We start from the raw sequence: 12,950 nt of genomic DNA on the forward strand, positions 1-12,950 counted from the left end.
CAAAGATTAAAACTGCAAGATCACATAATCTAGTCACTCCATAAAATTTTATGAAACAAAACAGTTTCTTAAAATCTTACAAAACTTACGCCCATCGTCGGATCTCATGAGACCATCTCCGAAAGGATTAACTTCAAAATCAGTAGCAACAAAACAATCAACCAAAAAAGAGCGGAAACAAAGTCAACACGCGCAGTGTTTTACCATTCACGCTTTCGTTAATTCTCATTTTTTCTGGACCATTTACAAGACACTAAAAAGTGAAAAGGTTGACCATATAGCCATGTCATAAGTGGCGTAACCTCACTCGCTTAATTCTGCATTTTTTTTGAAAATTATATTCCAACACCTTGCAAACTATATATAGTAATCAAAGAATACAAATATACTGCACCACCACCTTAACAATCCTTTTAAGTATTACATCATCACTTACTTAGCGAAACACAAGATAGATGAATAGATAGATAATAATAAAAATAATACATACATACAAAAAGCACAGTGATCAACCTCAACACAACACTCCCTCCATCCCTATACCCAACTGATAGGGAAGAAGTAAAATCAATTTAACCTCCGTTCTTTCTAGTTACAACTTCAAGATGATAGTTGGAACCTGCCGCTCGGCTTTCTTCTCCTCCATCCCTGAACATACACAACCAATCAATTACCTGTTTTTAAAAATCACTGTAACAAATATCAGAAACTTACAAAGGCCGCGTAGTACACAAAGGTTAGGCCTGCTAGAGCCACAAATGCGATTTGGAACACGTTATACCTGCCAATCACAAATGAGCATCCATTATTCAATAAACAACAACATTCTAGCCATAAGGATTAAATAATTATTGCCACCAACTTGTATAAGTATTTTATTCCACGAAGAGATTGCAGCGTATGACCAAATATTTCTTGAGCAGCAGTAGCTTGAGCATAGTATGCGAATGCGGTTGAGCAGAATTGAATCACACTAAAACCATGAAAACCAGAAAATGATAAGTACTAAACCATATATATAGGTAAAGAACAACTTAACATGAAAATAAACAAACGCATGGAGTCAGCGGCCTACCTGATGGAGCAAAGAAGAATAAGACCCACATTGAATAAGAAAGAGTTCATGAGAGTAGCTCCCCACCTGTAACACTCATAGGTTATAAATATTCATCTGGATGATACCAAATAACAGAAATGTTATGAGGTAAGATAATTACTTCATCGGGTGAATGGTGATAAACACAAGTCTCAAGCCAAGCATCATTGCCCCAGCAATGACCGCAAGCAGAAGGTAGAAGCAGAAGAATGCAAAAGCCGCGGTACCCAAAAGACCTGCTCAGGTAAGTAGTGCTTGCTCAATCAATGTAAATGTTCTGTGTTTCTTCAAAGTATAAGAAATAAAAAGGATGGATAATTACCCCAAATATCATCCAGCTTAATGAAAACCTCATTTAAGAAAGGAGAAAGTGGCGGGTCAATCAATAAATATATCACAATGTGTGCTACCCAAGCGATTGAAACAATCAACCTACACAGTCACACACGATAAATGTAACTAAGAAAAAACAACGATTCTGACTCAACTAAATTTCATTTAAATTATGAAGAAAATGAACTATGAATAGCATAACAAAAGAATATATATAATTAATCCATAGATGATATCAGTTTCAAACATAAACAAATATTCATAAAAAAAACAAATTCAATTTTATGGTTAAATAACCACTTTTTCCAAGTGATAAGATATTCTTTGATACTTGACAACAAAGTCAAACGCTAAATTATACAAAGTTCTAAACTTTGATTAGAATACGTAGAGGTTGAAATGAGCCAAATGGAGCAAATCCTTTAGCAGACCAAATCAGGCTCTGTCAAATAAGTCTTAAAAATGAACCCCGCGTCCCCCACCCAAAAAAAAACCTGTTTTCTCCCCTATCTGTATTTCTATTCTATAGGGCTATTTTGTTGCAGATACACTAAACCATATTCTAATATTAATATTAATTTAACTATAGAATAAAAAGTGAAGTTTAAAAGGCAATAAAACCAATTCTACGTAAAAATAGCAATACAATACTTACTACTATCAATCAACCTTCCTTTTGCATTCTTGAAACCTACTTCCAAATTAAATGTATGGTCTTGCATAACTAACATCACAAAAAACACATCCTGTGAACCTACCGGAAAAAAGAGTTGTCTTCACTTAGAAATCGACAATGTTGTTTAAATTTCATTTCGCTTAGAAATCTACTTTCATGTTTTATTGTCTACAACCACAATAAATTTTACCAATTTTGAAGTTAATAACAAAAAAAGTGTCGACAAACATCATATATGCAACCTTTTAACAAGCACAAGCAGACAGATAATTTGCTGGATGTTTTCTTAACAAGTCAAACTTGATAGGGCAATACCAATTGAAACAAACAAGATAAAACCGTAAAAAATCAAGTTCAGTTGAAGAATCACATGACTCACCCAAAGACACCAAGTATAAGCTTTGCCAGATATCCAAGAACGGTCATAGCCCAGGTGGCCTCTGCCTGAATACACAATATTTGTTGGTCAAACATAAATAAAGTAACGCAATATCAAAGACACAATGTTAAATGTTTATCACCTTTTCACCTTGAGGGTACATCTCTTCTAAAGCCTTCACGTCATCCTCCAAAAGAAGCAACTCCTGAATACACATAACCTTGAAAATTAACTATTTATCTAATTCACACACACGCAAACTAATTATATATAAATAAGATCATGCCTCTCCCTTCACTTTCCCTTACGTTCTAATATTTTTTACAGCAAGGAAAGATAACCTGTTTAGGCTAGAATATGTGTTTCAAGACAGATACAACAGTTCACAAATATTGGATTCAGCATCTACAAGCTGATTTTCATGTTTCTATAAATATCAAGTGTAAATGGCTAACACTTGCATTTTTACAAGATATATACAAGTTGGAATTGGTGAATTGCAGTCTATGCTTCACACTTGAAAAATATTTCTTGCGTACAACTATGTGATTCTTTTAACTTTAAAAGGCATATACCTTTTCTACAGCCTTCATGTTTTTACGCCATTTCCTTCCTTTTGAGCCACTTCTTTCTTCCTGATGAAGTGCATCAGCAGCCTTTTTCAATTCTCTTGCTTTTTTACCAAGTTCTGTTGCTTCCTAAACAATTAAGAAAACCAACCAAAACACTCATTTCTAACTGAAATCATTTAGATGGCAATGTGATTTATAGACAGAGGGCTTACCTTTATATACTGTGATCTAGTAATCACTGCCTTTGGCCGCCTTACAAATGAAAATATAAGCCCCAAAGGGAGGCAAGCAATGCCAACTCCACCAAATATCTACCATAACAAGGAAGCTTTATGATTATGCAGAAACTATTTCACATCTGAAACACAAGTCTTGCTTTGCAATGAAATGCTTTCAGAAAGAACTACTATTACTCTACATGCTACATGAAATTCACAATAACAAGTTGAAGAGATGAACTTACAGAGAAAAGCACAGAGCCAACAATTGTGGCTAGAGCAACAACATATTCTGGAAAAGTTGAGCGCATGGTCCATGTTGTCTCTGATGAAGGACTAGCATCATAGGCAGAACACTGTCATTCATAAAACAAAAGATATGAAATCTGCTGCCAAAAAATTAAAGCAAATAAAATTAAAAATTATAAAAAAAAATTAAAAAGCTCATTTTTTGTTTACCTGGCGGTCCTGGCGACCGTTGTTGACACATGGTTGACCACTGGAAAACTGGGAGGTACTCGGGAATGACATTGTCGAAGAAGACAAGTGTCTAACAGTGAAATCAACTTTTCCAATAACACCTGCGCAGCAACAAAAATATCCAACAGAAGAACATGAGCTATTACAAGCTTCATATCAAGATACATTACATCAAAAACATGTCTCAACCTATTAAATGACCTGTAATAATATAATGGCAAATAGCGTTTGAATGCTAGAATACCTGGTCAACAAGACACCCTTTCAAATTATTTAAAAGTTAAGAGCTATAAGTAGAGCTGTAAATAGCTAAAAAAGAGTCATTATCTAACTATCTATATAATTGCCTACCTTAAAATCCTACGTGTCGCTCTCACATCGCTCCCCACACCCTTTAAATCCACCAGATTGCTTGATTTCTGAATGAAGCACTCTCATGCATTTGACCCGTTTTAGGTTTTTAACGGGTATGTATCTAATAAATGGGTTATATTTCTCCATTCAAACTTCTCTTCCTCTTTCGTAAACCACGATTACGACACCACTAATTCTCATTCATTAATTCTCTCAATGTCTGCCTCTACCTCTCATGCATCTACTCGATTCAAACCCTAACTCCCTCACTCGTCGGATGATCGTTGGGAAAATCGACAAGAAAGAAGGCACCGTAACCTAATTTGGATTAAGAGAGAATTAATTACAGAAATCGAATGAGCAAAGAGGGGAATGAGTAGCTGAAGATGAATCAAATCTTAGTTGTGATTTGAGAGAGAGTCCGTGAAATCGACGGTGGGTTTATTCAGGTTAATCTCTTCTTCACTTTGTCTAGCAATAAGAGTCGATTTTATTCATCAGAAGGTTTGTTTTCTAAATTTCGATTTTGTATTGTTAAATTATGGTTCGGGTTGAAACCAATTTCTTGACCAGGTTACGATCGGTTTCGATTCGGGGTTTGGCCGGTTTCGGTTCAGGTTTTGACCGGTCTTGCGCGGTTTCGGTTCGATTAACCGGTCTGAAACCGATTGAAACCGTAGGTTCGGAACCGGTTTGTAATTTTCTCCACCAAAACCGGTTTCAAACCGGTTCGGTTTCGGTTCAATTTCCGGGTTGGTTCGATTAACTGGTTTCTTTGCCCACCTCTATCTAACACAATAAAGTTTTAGAATGATTGCCTTTAATGTGTTGACCATTCATTGTAAATATAGTTGCATTGATTCAAAAACTGTATATTGCTTGATACCATGTGGGCACAAGAAAAGAAACCATAGTCTGAATCACAAGTTGTTTTGACTATTATTGTTCGAGCTGATTTTTTTGTCAAAGATTACAAAGAGAAAATTACATTTTTTATAACATCGATATGTTGCAGTAAAAAAATACTTCTAATGTTACTTTTTACGCTCTAACCTTAAAGAGATTTATGAAATGTATTTCCTTTTCATACTCTCCATTTCTTTTCATTGTAATTGTTTGTTAAATTATATGTATTTTAAACCTAAAACTGTCGTACGCAGATTCAGATAACTATCCATTTTGAAGCGAGCTACCGCGCTATTATTTTTTGGGGTTCATAAATAATGAAACTAACCCTAGAAGTTCTAGAATTGAGAATCAAAATGCTATTAATGTTGCCACTGTTAGATTACCCTAACATGGCAGTTTTATACAACATATAGATATAGATTGTTACTAAAATAATATAGTTGTAATAATTGTATGTGATTTTGTAGGCACGAGCCGGAATCTGAGAGGTCCATTTTTTCCCGTTAACTCTGTTGACAAGAGGACTACTTTGATATACATTGATGACCGTGTTAAGTGGGCAAGTGGCATATAACAAGCAAAGGTGCCTCGAAAGTGCTGGTATCCTTATCATGACAATACATAGGAGGAGTTTGGCATCCTAAATGTTACCGTTGTCATGCTTGCAGTTTACCAATTTCGGATTTTGAGGTCAAACTCACTATAGACAAGGCAAACTTACCTTCATTTTTGTAACATTAACCGCCTTAAAAGAGATTTATATTTTGAAAAAAAATGTCAGCTTTAGTATCAAAATACAGTTTACATATCACTCTCCATCCTTGAAAAATATAACATTTCTTTAATATTGTTACTTTGAATTCAAGTTTGACTTTAACCTTGACTTCCCTACTCATCTGTGTAGTTCTCCATGTCTGAAAACCGTCCCTTCCACAAATCATGATATAAAGAAGACCGTCACCCGAGATGTTATGTTTGCAAAAACTTAGTTTCTTTTTTATCACACACATGCTACTTTTATATGCGATGGTAGATAAAGGTAGTATTTTTTACCTCTTCTAAAATTATATGCAGATACCAACAAATAGAGGCGATCTGATTAACAACTCCAGAATTAGCTTCTAATTATTGTAATTAGGAATCCAGTTGCTCCACCCGAAAATGGCAACATGTATACATATATAACACTGAAAATGTGATGCTTCAAGGCTTCAGTTAATTATAAAAATGATTCTCATTTGCTTTGCATATTCGATAGATTATAAATATGTTTGATATGAAGTGTAACCTCGTGTAGTAGAGCAAAAGAGTTTTGAGTACTTGGTTAAGGTGTGACTCAAGATTTCTAAGCAAGCATTACTCTGTTCTTGATATTATTTTACATGTTTATTTAATTCCAATATGTTAGAAGTATTAATTCGATAAATTATAACGTTTCTTAGTTCCAAGTTGATCTACCCAACATTTTTAATCCAAGATAAGTCAATGTCACTAAAAGCAACGTTATCAACATGTCTAAATATCTATGTTCAACTAATGAGGAACTCCGACAAGTGATGTAGCATGATGGTATTCTTATATTGAATGAGGTTCGTATTTTGTGCTTTAGCCTTTCAATATCTCAACAAATATGCTGTTTGAGATGTCAATTTGCCCCCCAAAAGCCCACTAGCTACAATTAAACTCAAGTTCATCTATAAATCTATCACATCTCAAGTCCTATCCAACTATAATTCTAGCCTAGCTACGCCTCGGACTTCAGCTCAAAGTTATGTTTATGTTTCAACTTAAACACATCTAAAGCAAAAACACTAAGTATATATTAATAATAATAATAATAATAAAATTATACTAATATATAACTCATTTAAACAACTTCATTATGAGATATAGTCTCAAAACATTATATCAAAAAGAAAATTTTATTACATAAAAAACATGAAACAACCAGCAAAATATAATTTATTTGTTAACTTTATAATATTTAATTTTAATACAAAAATCCTTAAACGCCATTCACAACATCGATTGATCTACACAAGTACACATCAAAGTTTATGTTTCACTGAAACCTAAGTACATCATAACAGAAACCCTACATACTTAAACAAAAACTAAAATAATGGAAAACGGATAAACAAAAACATCAAATCGACTATAAAGAACAAAACAACATATGATACAACTAACAAAAACACCAAACATTAACTCATTATGTATACTTAAAATTAAGTTCCACCCCCAACAACAAATATAACCCATCTCGGTAAAAAAGAAATTAAAAAATCCAAAATGACATTAAAAGCGACATCCATGGTCCATGTCGGTTAATTAAAATAATATAAAAAAATATGTATTTAACTGAGCACTTAAATCATAAAATTAGTATTAAACATAGTCAATCAAAATAATATTAAAAAAAACCTAAAGAAACCCGCGTAACACGCGGGCTAAAAACTAGTAGACATAATATTACTCAACACTATAAGGCAGGTAATCAAAGGTTACCAAGTCTAACATGAAAAGGATGGTATTCTACAGAGGTTACTCAACACTATAGAGCCTAGTAACCATGCTGAGCGCTCTTTTTATTTCTGCCTCTAAACAAAGACCTTCAAATATATTTGGAAATGCACTACCATAAGGATTCACAATATTGTGTAATCAATTATGGTAGATGCTGTGTATTCAATTAAAAAACACGGGGGCAAATAATACACAATTCCTTTTTGTCAAAGGGAGTTCAAGTACAGGTCGTGTTGTATCCACTAGCCAGAAGTTAACAGAAAAAACGAGCTAACTATGAACTTATAACGATTGAATTAGGGGTGTTACGCAAGGGAAATTGACAAGACCAAACTTAAAGTAAAGTCTCATTGACCTTTTCATTGCAGTGTCATTAAATTTTAACGGCAGTAACTCAATTACTAAAAGAAACATAATTAAGGTCACAATAATTCTATTAGACACAAGAAACAGCTAAAATGTATGTACATATTAGTAGAGAAGAGACAGTAAGTAACTAACCGTATAGAATACCGAGAAGCAAACCACAAACAATGGCTGTAGTAATGACCCACAGCAGTGCACTTTTAATCCTCTTGCCAACAGTCCTACAAATAACAAATAAACAATCAATCAAAGTTTAGGTATTTAATAATGCTGGTGCTGCTATAGCTATTAATAATAATAATAATAATAATAATAATAATAATAATCGAAGAAGAGAGATTTAGTTACTTGTCCTGGTCGCCTTCGTAGTAAAACATAGCAAATGGAATAACAAAGAAGACGAGAATGGCGTCAATGATGTAAATGGCGAGCCAGAGATCCTTCATCGGCAGCGTGAGGTTACAAGCACCGTTATAGATGGCGTGCTGGCAGGCCTGTCGGTTGGCAACATCAGCCGGTAGCATCAGTATAGAAATCGCGGCAACGGAGAGGCCCAGAACCACCACGAACTTGGGGAAGTAGGCCTGGTTTTTGTCATCGGGATGCTGGTAGTTGACAAGCAGGTACACGTTGAAGATGAACACCAGTACACAGACCACTATTGCAACGATCACAAGAGCCAGATTGAAATCACCCATCGCATCAATTCAATTGAGATTTGATTTGATTTTATTCAAATTTCGATTTAGGGTTTTGTTTTGATATAGAGATCTGCTTTTTTGTTAAGTCAGCCAGCCAGCCAGCCAGCGCAGCGGTGGTGAATGTGAATGTGAATAATATCAATCAATTTACTTACAATTTTACCAAATTGATAATAACGCTACACTACTAGGGGCTGAAAGGACACGCTAGGAAGTGGCAACAGCCTGTAATGTATTGTAACTCATCATACGCTAGTCGTTGACAAAGATGTATGTTGGCCTTTCAAACTAACCATTTCACTTAGTATTGTGTAAAACTAACCGGTTTGAAACATTTGGTAAACAAACACATCGTCGTGGTTAGTTTGATAAACTCCTCATGTCTCGAAAAGTTTTAAAATCTACTCGTCACGACTAAATGACTTCTTATTTACCCGTGGCGTTGATTACAAGGCTTGAAACTTATTTGAAGAGGTATGTACCCGCCTCAACAACGAGCGAGGCGGGTCAACCCACAACATATAGACAACAGGCTTGAAATCAAGACATTATGAAGGCACAAAGCCAAAACCTATGCGCATGGCGCATATCACATATGCTCACGCGTATCACATATGCTCACGCGTATCACATGCTCACGCGTATCACATGCTCACGCGTATCACATCTGCGCGTGACGCATCCGCGCGTGACGCATATCACATGCTCACGCATATCGCATCCGCGCGTGGCGCATATCACATGCTTGTGCATATCATATCTGCGCATGAAACATCTGCGCGTGAGAATAAAGAGAAGACATCGCGCATCCTCAGGATAGGCGCATATCACACATGCACATAATCAACCTCGTCCTTATCCAAGTTAGGGTAAGGACAACCTTGATTGTGCACGTCAGACAACCTTCCAGAAGGTATCTTTTTAAGGAATAAGAATATGCTGATGTTGACAGCTGCCAATGAAAGGTGGACAACTCAGCAAAACCCATGTGCTACCACGTGATTGCACAGAGAATAATCAATGAAAAAGCACCAGGTGTCCCAAGGACACGTGGCGCGAAGCAATAGGAGGAGGCCAAAAAGGCCCTAATTGGGTCTGAGCCCAATCATTGGAAACCCTAGCACTATAAATACCACATCAACTCCACAAGGAGAGGTATGCCCTATTACACAGTATTCAGCTATATTAAGCAATACACTCCAATTCCTTACTGTCAGATTATTATCTTCTCCTACAAACTCTTATTCTCACACCGGAGGGTTACCCCAAAGAGGACCCCTCTGTCCCTTTCTGAGGGGTAAGTTTACGGTGCTGTTCATTTTGTAGGTGGAAGAATCCAGATCCCAGAGAACCATCGGTGAAATAGCATAATCACACCCGAGGAAAGTTGATCGTCTACCAGTGAGTCGATCCACGTTTCTTCATTTGGCGCCATCCGTGGGATCACGCGGCACCCTCAGAAACTGCTGTCCCCCATTAACATCCTCACGCTCAATATCCTCCAGAACTTGATCGACGTTACGAACACCAGAAACCATGGTGAAAAATTTTCTTTTTTAGAGAACTGATGAGATTTTGTTGCCGTTGTAACAGGTGATGGCGCCAAGGAAGTAAACATGAAGCTCAATCCGAGCAAATGCACTTTCGGCGTACAAGAGAGAAAATTTCTAGGTGTAATGGTCACCAAGGATGGTTTCAAGGTGAACCCAGAAAAGGTGGAGGCCATCCTTAACATGCCCTCGCCATCCACCATGAAAGAAGTCCAAAAGTTGAATGGGAGATTGGTATCAATCAACAGGTTCCTAGCGAACCATGCAACCAAATCTACCCCATTCGTCAACACATTGAGAAATTGCCTAAAGAAAAGCCAATTCAAGTGGACTCCTGAGGCCGAGCAAGCTTTCAGTGAGATAAAAGAATGTTTGATAAATCTGCCCGCGCTCACAGCTCCACTTCCTGGTGAAACTTTGACATTGTACTTATCAGCAGGAGAGCGCGCCATCGGCGCAGTATTGTTGGTGGATCGCAAGGGAATCCAAACGCCAATATACTATGTGAGTCGGGTGCTGACAGATCCTGAGACGCGCTACTCCATCATGGAAAAGTTAGTTTTGTCACTAACACACGCGTCGCGCAAGCTTCATAGATACTTCAATGGTCATCCTATTAAAGTTCTGACTGGTTACAACATCCAGCAAGTCTTGCGGCGTCCCGCGCTCTCAGGAAGGCTGACAAAATGGGCGCTGGAATTAGGAGAGCACACGATCGCCTATAAGCCCCGTCCAGCAATAAAGGAACAAGTCTTAGCTGATTTCATCGCAGAAATCCCCGAAGGAAAAATTGAAGAGGCTCAGCGCGAGGTAGACCCTCTGTGACATCTGCCCCGATCCGACCCGACCCAGGTACCCGTTTCTCTGACCCGATCTCTTTCTTTTATAATTTAATATTTATACTTATATTTTACTTTTAATAATAATATATATTTTCCTTCCCGCCTCTTTCTCTCTCTTTCTTTCCGCCGTCCCGTCCCTCTCCTTCTCTCTTTCCGCCTTCTTTTCCCTCTTGTCGCCGTCCCGCCCTTACGCCTTGTTTCCCTCTTTTTCTTCTAACTCTTTGCTTGTCCTTTGTTCCTTCCCGCCTAAGGTTGTCTGCGCAGCTCCACGCGCCAGACCCCTTACAAGGAATCCTGCGTGAAGACCACCTGTTACAGCGATACGCGAGACGAACTCTTCTCGCAGCGCGCTAAGAATTGTAATTCTTCTCGCAGCGCGCTAAGAACGGTAGTTCTTCCCGCGACGCGCTAAGGATTGTAGTTCTTCTCGCAGCGCGCTAAGAATCGTAGTTCATCCCTCGACGCGCGAAGAATTATAGTTCTTCCCGCGGCGCGCTAGGAATTTTAGTTCCTCCCGCGGCGCGCTAAGAAATGTGATTCTTCCCGCGGCGCGCTTAGAAATGTAGTTCTTTCCGCGACGCGTTAAGGTTGGTTCCGTCTGCCTTCGCGCTCGCGCTCTCTTGACCTTCTATGTCTGCCTTCGCGCTCGAGCTTTCTCGCGCTGAACCCTTTGAGTTTTCTTCTGTTTAAATCTAGCCGTTTGCTTTTGTGTTGTCTTATCTTTTGTGCTGTTGACCTAATCTGCTTTATGTCTGAAAAGTTACTTTCGGCGCAGCATGCGCACCAACCCCATTGGTTGGCAGAAAAAGTGACTGACATTATCTTTTGAGATCTGCTTTTGCCATGCTTGACCAGTACCTTTTTCTGAACTGCCCATGCCTTTTTACTGTTACCTGTCAGCCCTTTTTCCTGTTCCCCTGCTGCAATATCTTTCCATATCTTTTGCTTTTGGACTCTTATGCTTTTTGATATCTTTTGCTTGATTTGTTTGGATCTTTTCCTCTTTTCTAGGGACTGTGTTCCCTAGGGTTTCTCTATAAATAATAGTATTATTTTTCCTAACACTACACACACAAAACACTTAATCTCTCTTATTCTCTCTTGCTCCTTGCTCTCTCTGCCGTCCTCCTCTCTGCCTCCGTCTTCCTCCCTGTTCTGCCCTGCTTTTCCGGTAATATATATATATATATAATAATTTACTTATGCTAACTTATAATCAAGACTTAAAACAAATCATTAAAACAATAATCTTATTTATAGGTTAACTTGTGCTTGTTTAAAGTTGGTTCTTGCTTTATCTTACACCGGATCGTTTATCAAGTGAGTAATCTCGTACCTAATCCCTTTTTGCTTTTAATATTTTGGGATGTTCATGTGTTCATACAAACTTAGAGTCTTAAACTTGTTTATGAGCTTTAGTCGCGCAGTATCCAATGTGTTGAGGACGTTTACTTGGCTGTTTATTTGTATGTGTGTATCATTAACCGCTTTGTTCGGCCTATTCCGCAGTTTTCATGGATCCATTAGATGAACACGGGAGACCTATCGTTTACGGTTTTCTTTGTTTACACTTGCACAGATGTTTTCTCGTTTTTGTGCTCAATTGGGAGCACGGATTGAACTATGAACTATGAGCTATGATCTATCTAGGCTTGATCACAATCTGATTGCACCCTTGTTAAACACCAGACATACACGTGTTGCGCGCAGATTTATTGTTATCTTTGTATTGTATTAAACTTGATTTCTCACCAACACGCAAGTGTTTGACGTTTATTTTAACACATGTTCAGGTTTGCTGTAGCTACATTTGGAGCTTGTGGACGCGTAGGACGTTTTTACTTTTGGACCTAGATTAAAATGTATCAAGACAAGTTATTGTTGTTCGAATATTTTGCCTTATAATATATTGATTTATGATGATTTATGTTATATCTGTGTTTACTCT

At 37.5% G+C, this 12,950-nt stretch overlaps 1 protein-coding gene across 2 annotated transcripts; it reads right to left on the reverse strand.

Moving 5' to 3' along the window:
- Positions 1-394: 394 nt before the first annotated feature.
- On the reverse strand, positions 395-8,636 carry LOC143600649 (LIMR family protein At3g08930). Of its 2 annotated transcripts, none has more exons than XM_077078277.1 (14): positions 8,258-8,636; positions 8,045-8,130; positions 3,743-3,855; positions 3,520-3,630; positions 3,269-3,367; positions 3,060-3,182; positions 2,627-2,689; positions 2,485-2,549; positions 1,419-1,528; positions 1,218-1,332; positions 1,076-1,141; positions 863-973; positions 715-781; positions 395-648 (listed from the first exon to the last, which is right to left on the reverse strand). In XM_077078277.1, the coding sequence occupies exons 1-14, from the start codon at positions 8,605-8,607 to the stop codon at positions 601-603; spliced, it is 1,527 nt and encodes a 508-aa protein (XP_076934392.1). In that variant the 5' UTR covers positions 8,608-8,636; the 3' UTR covers positions 395-600. The 2 variants fall into 2 exon arrangements, with proteins under 2 accessions (XP_076934392.1, XP_076934391.1); XM_077078276.1 differs by having other exon boundaries at positions 3,734-3,855.
- Between the last annotated feature and the right edge of the window lie 4,314 nt (positions 8,637-12,950).

The sequence above is a fragment of the Bidens hawaiensis genome, unplaced genomic scaffold (assembly GCF_021521415.1).
Source record: "Bidens hawaiensis isolate Kalapana, Puna unplaced genomic scaffold, B.hawaiensis_p1.1 tig00054660_1, whole genome shotgun sequence".
Lineage (NCBI taxonomy): Eukaryota > Viridiplantae > Streptophyta > Magnoliopsida > Asterales > Asteraceae > Bidens > Bidens hawaiensis.

What these genes read in the sequence shown, in the direction of transcription:
- LOC143600649 (XM_077078276.1), bottom strand. Translation starts at nt 8,607, where the DNA reads ATGGGTGATTTCAATCTGGCTCTTGTGATCGTTGCAATAGTGGTCTGT. An exon ending in TACGAAGGCGACCAGGACAA is followed by an intron (nt 8,131 to 8,257) that starts GTAACTAAATCT and finishes TGTTATTTGTAG; the next exon opens with GACTGTTGGCAAGAGGATTA. An exon ending in TTGGCTCTGTGCTTTTCTCT is followed by an intron (nt 3,368 to 3,519) that starts GTAAGTTCATCT and finishes TTGTTATGGTAG; the next exon opens with ATATTTGGTGGAGTTGGCAT.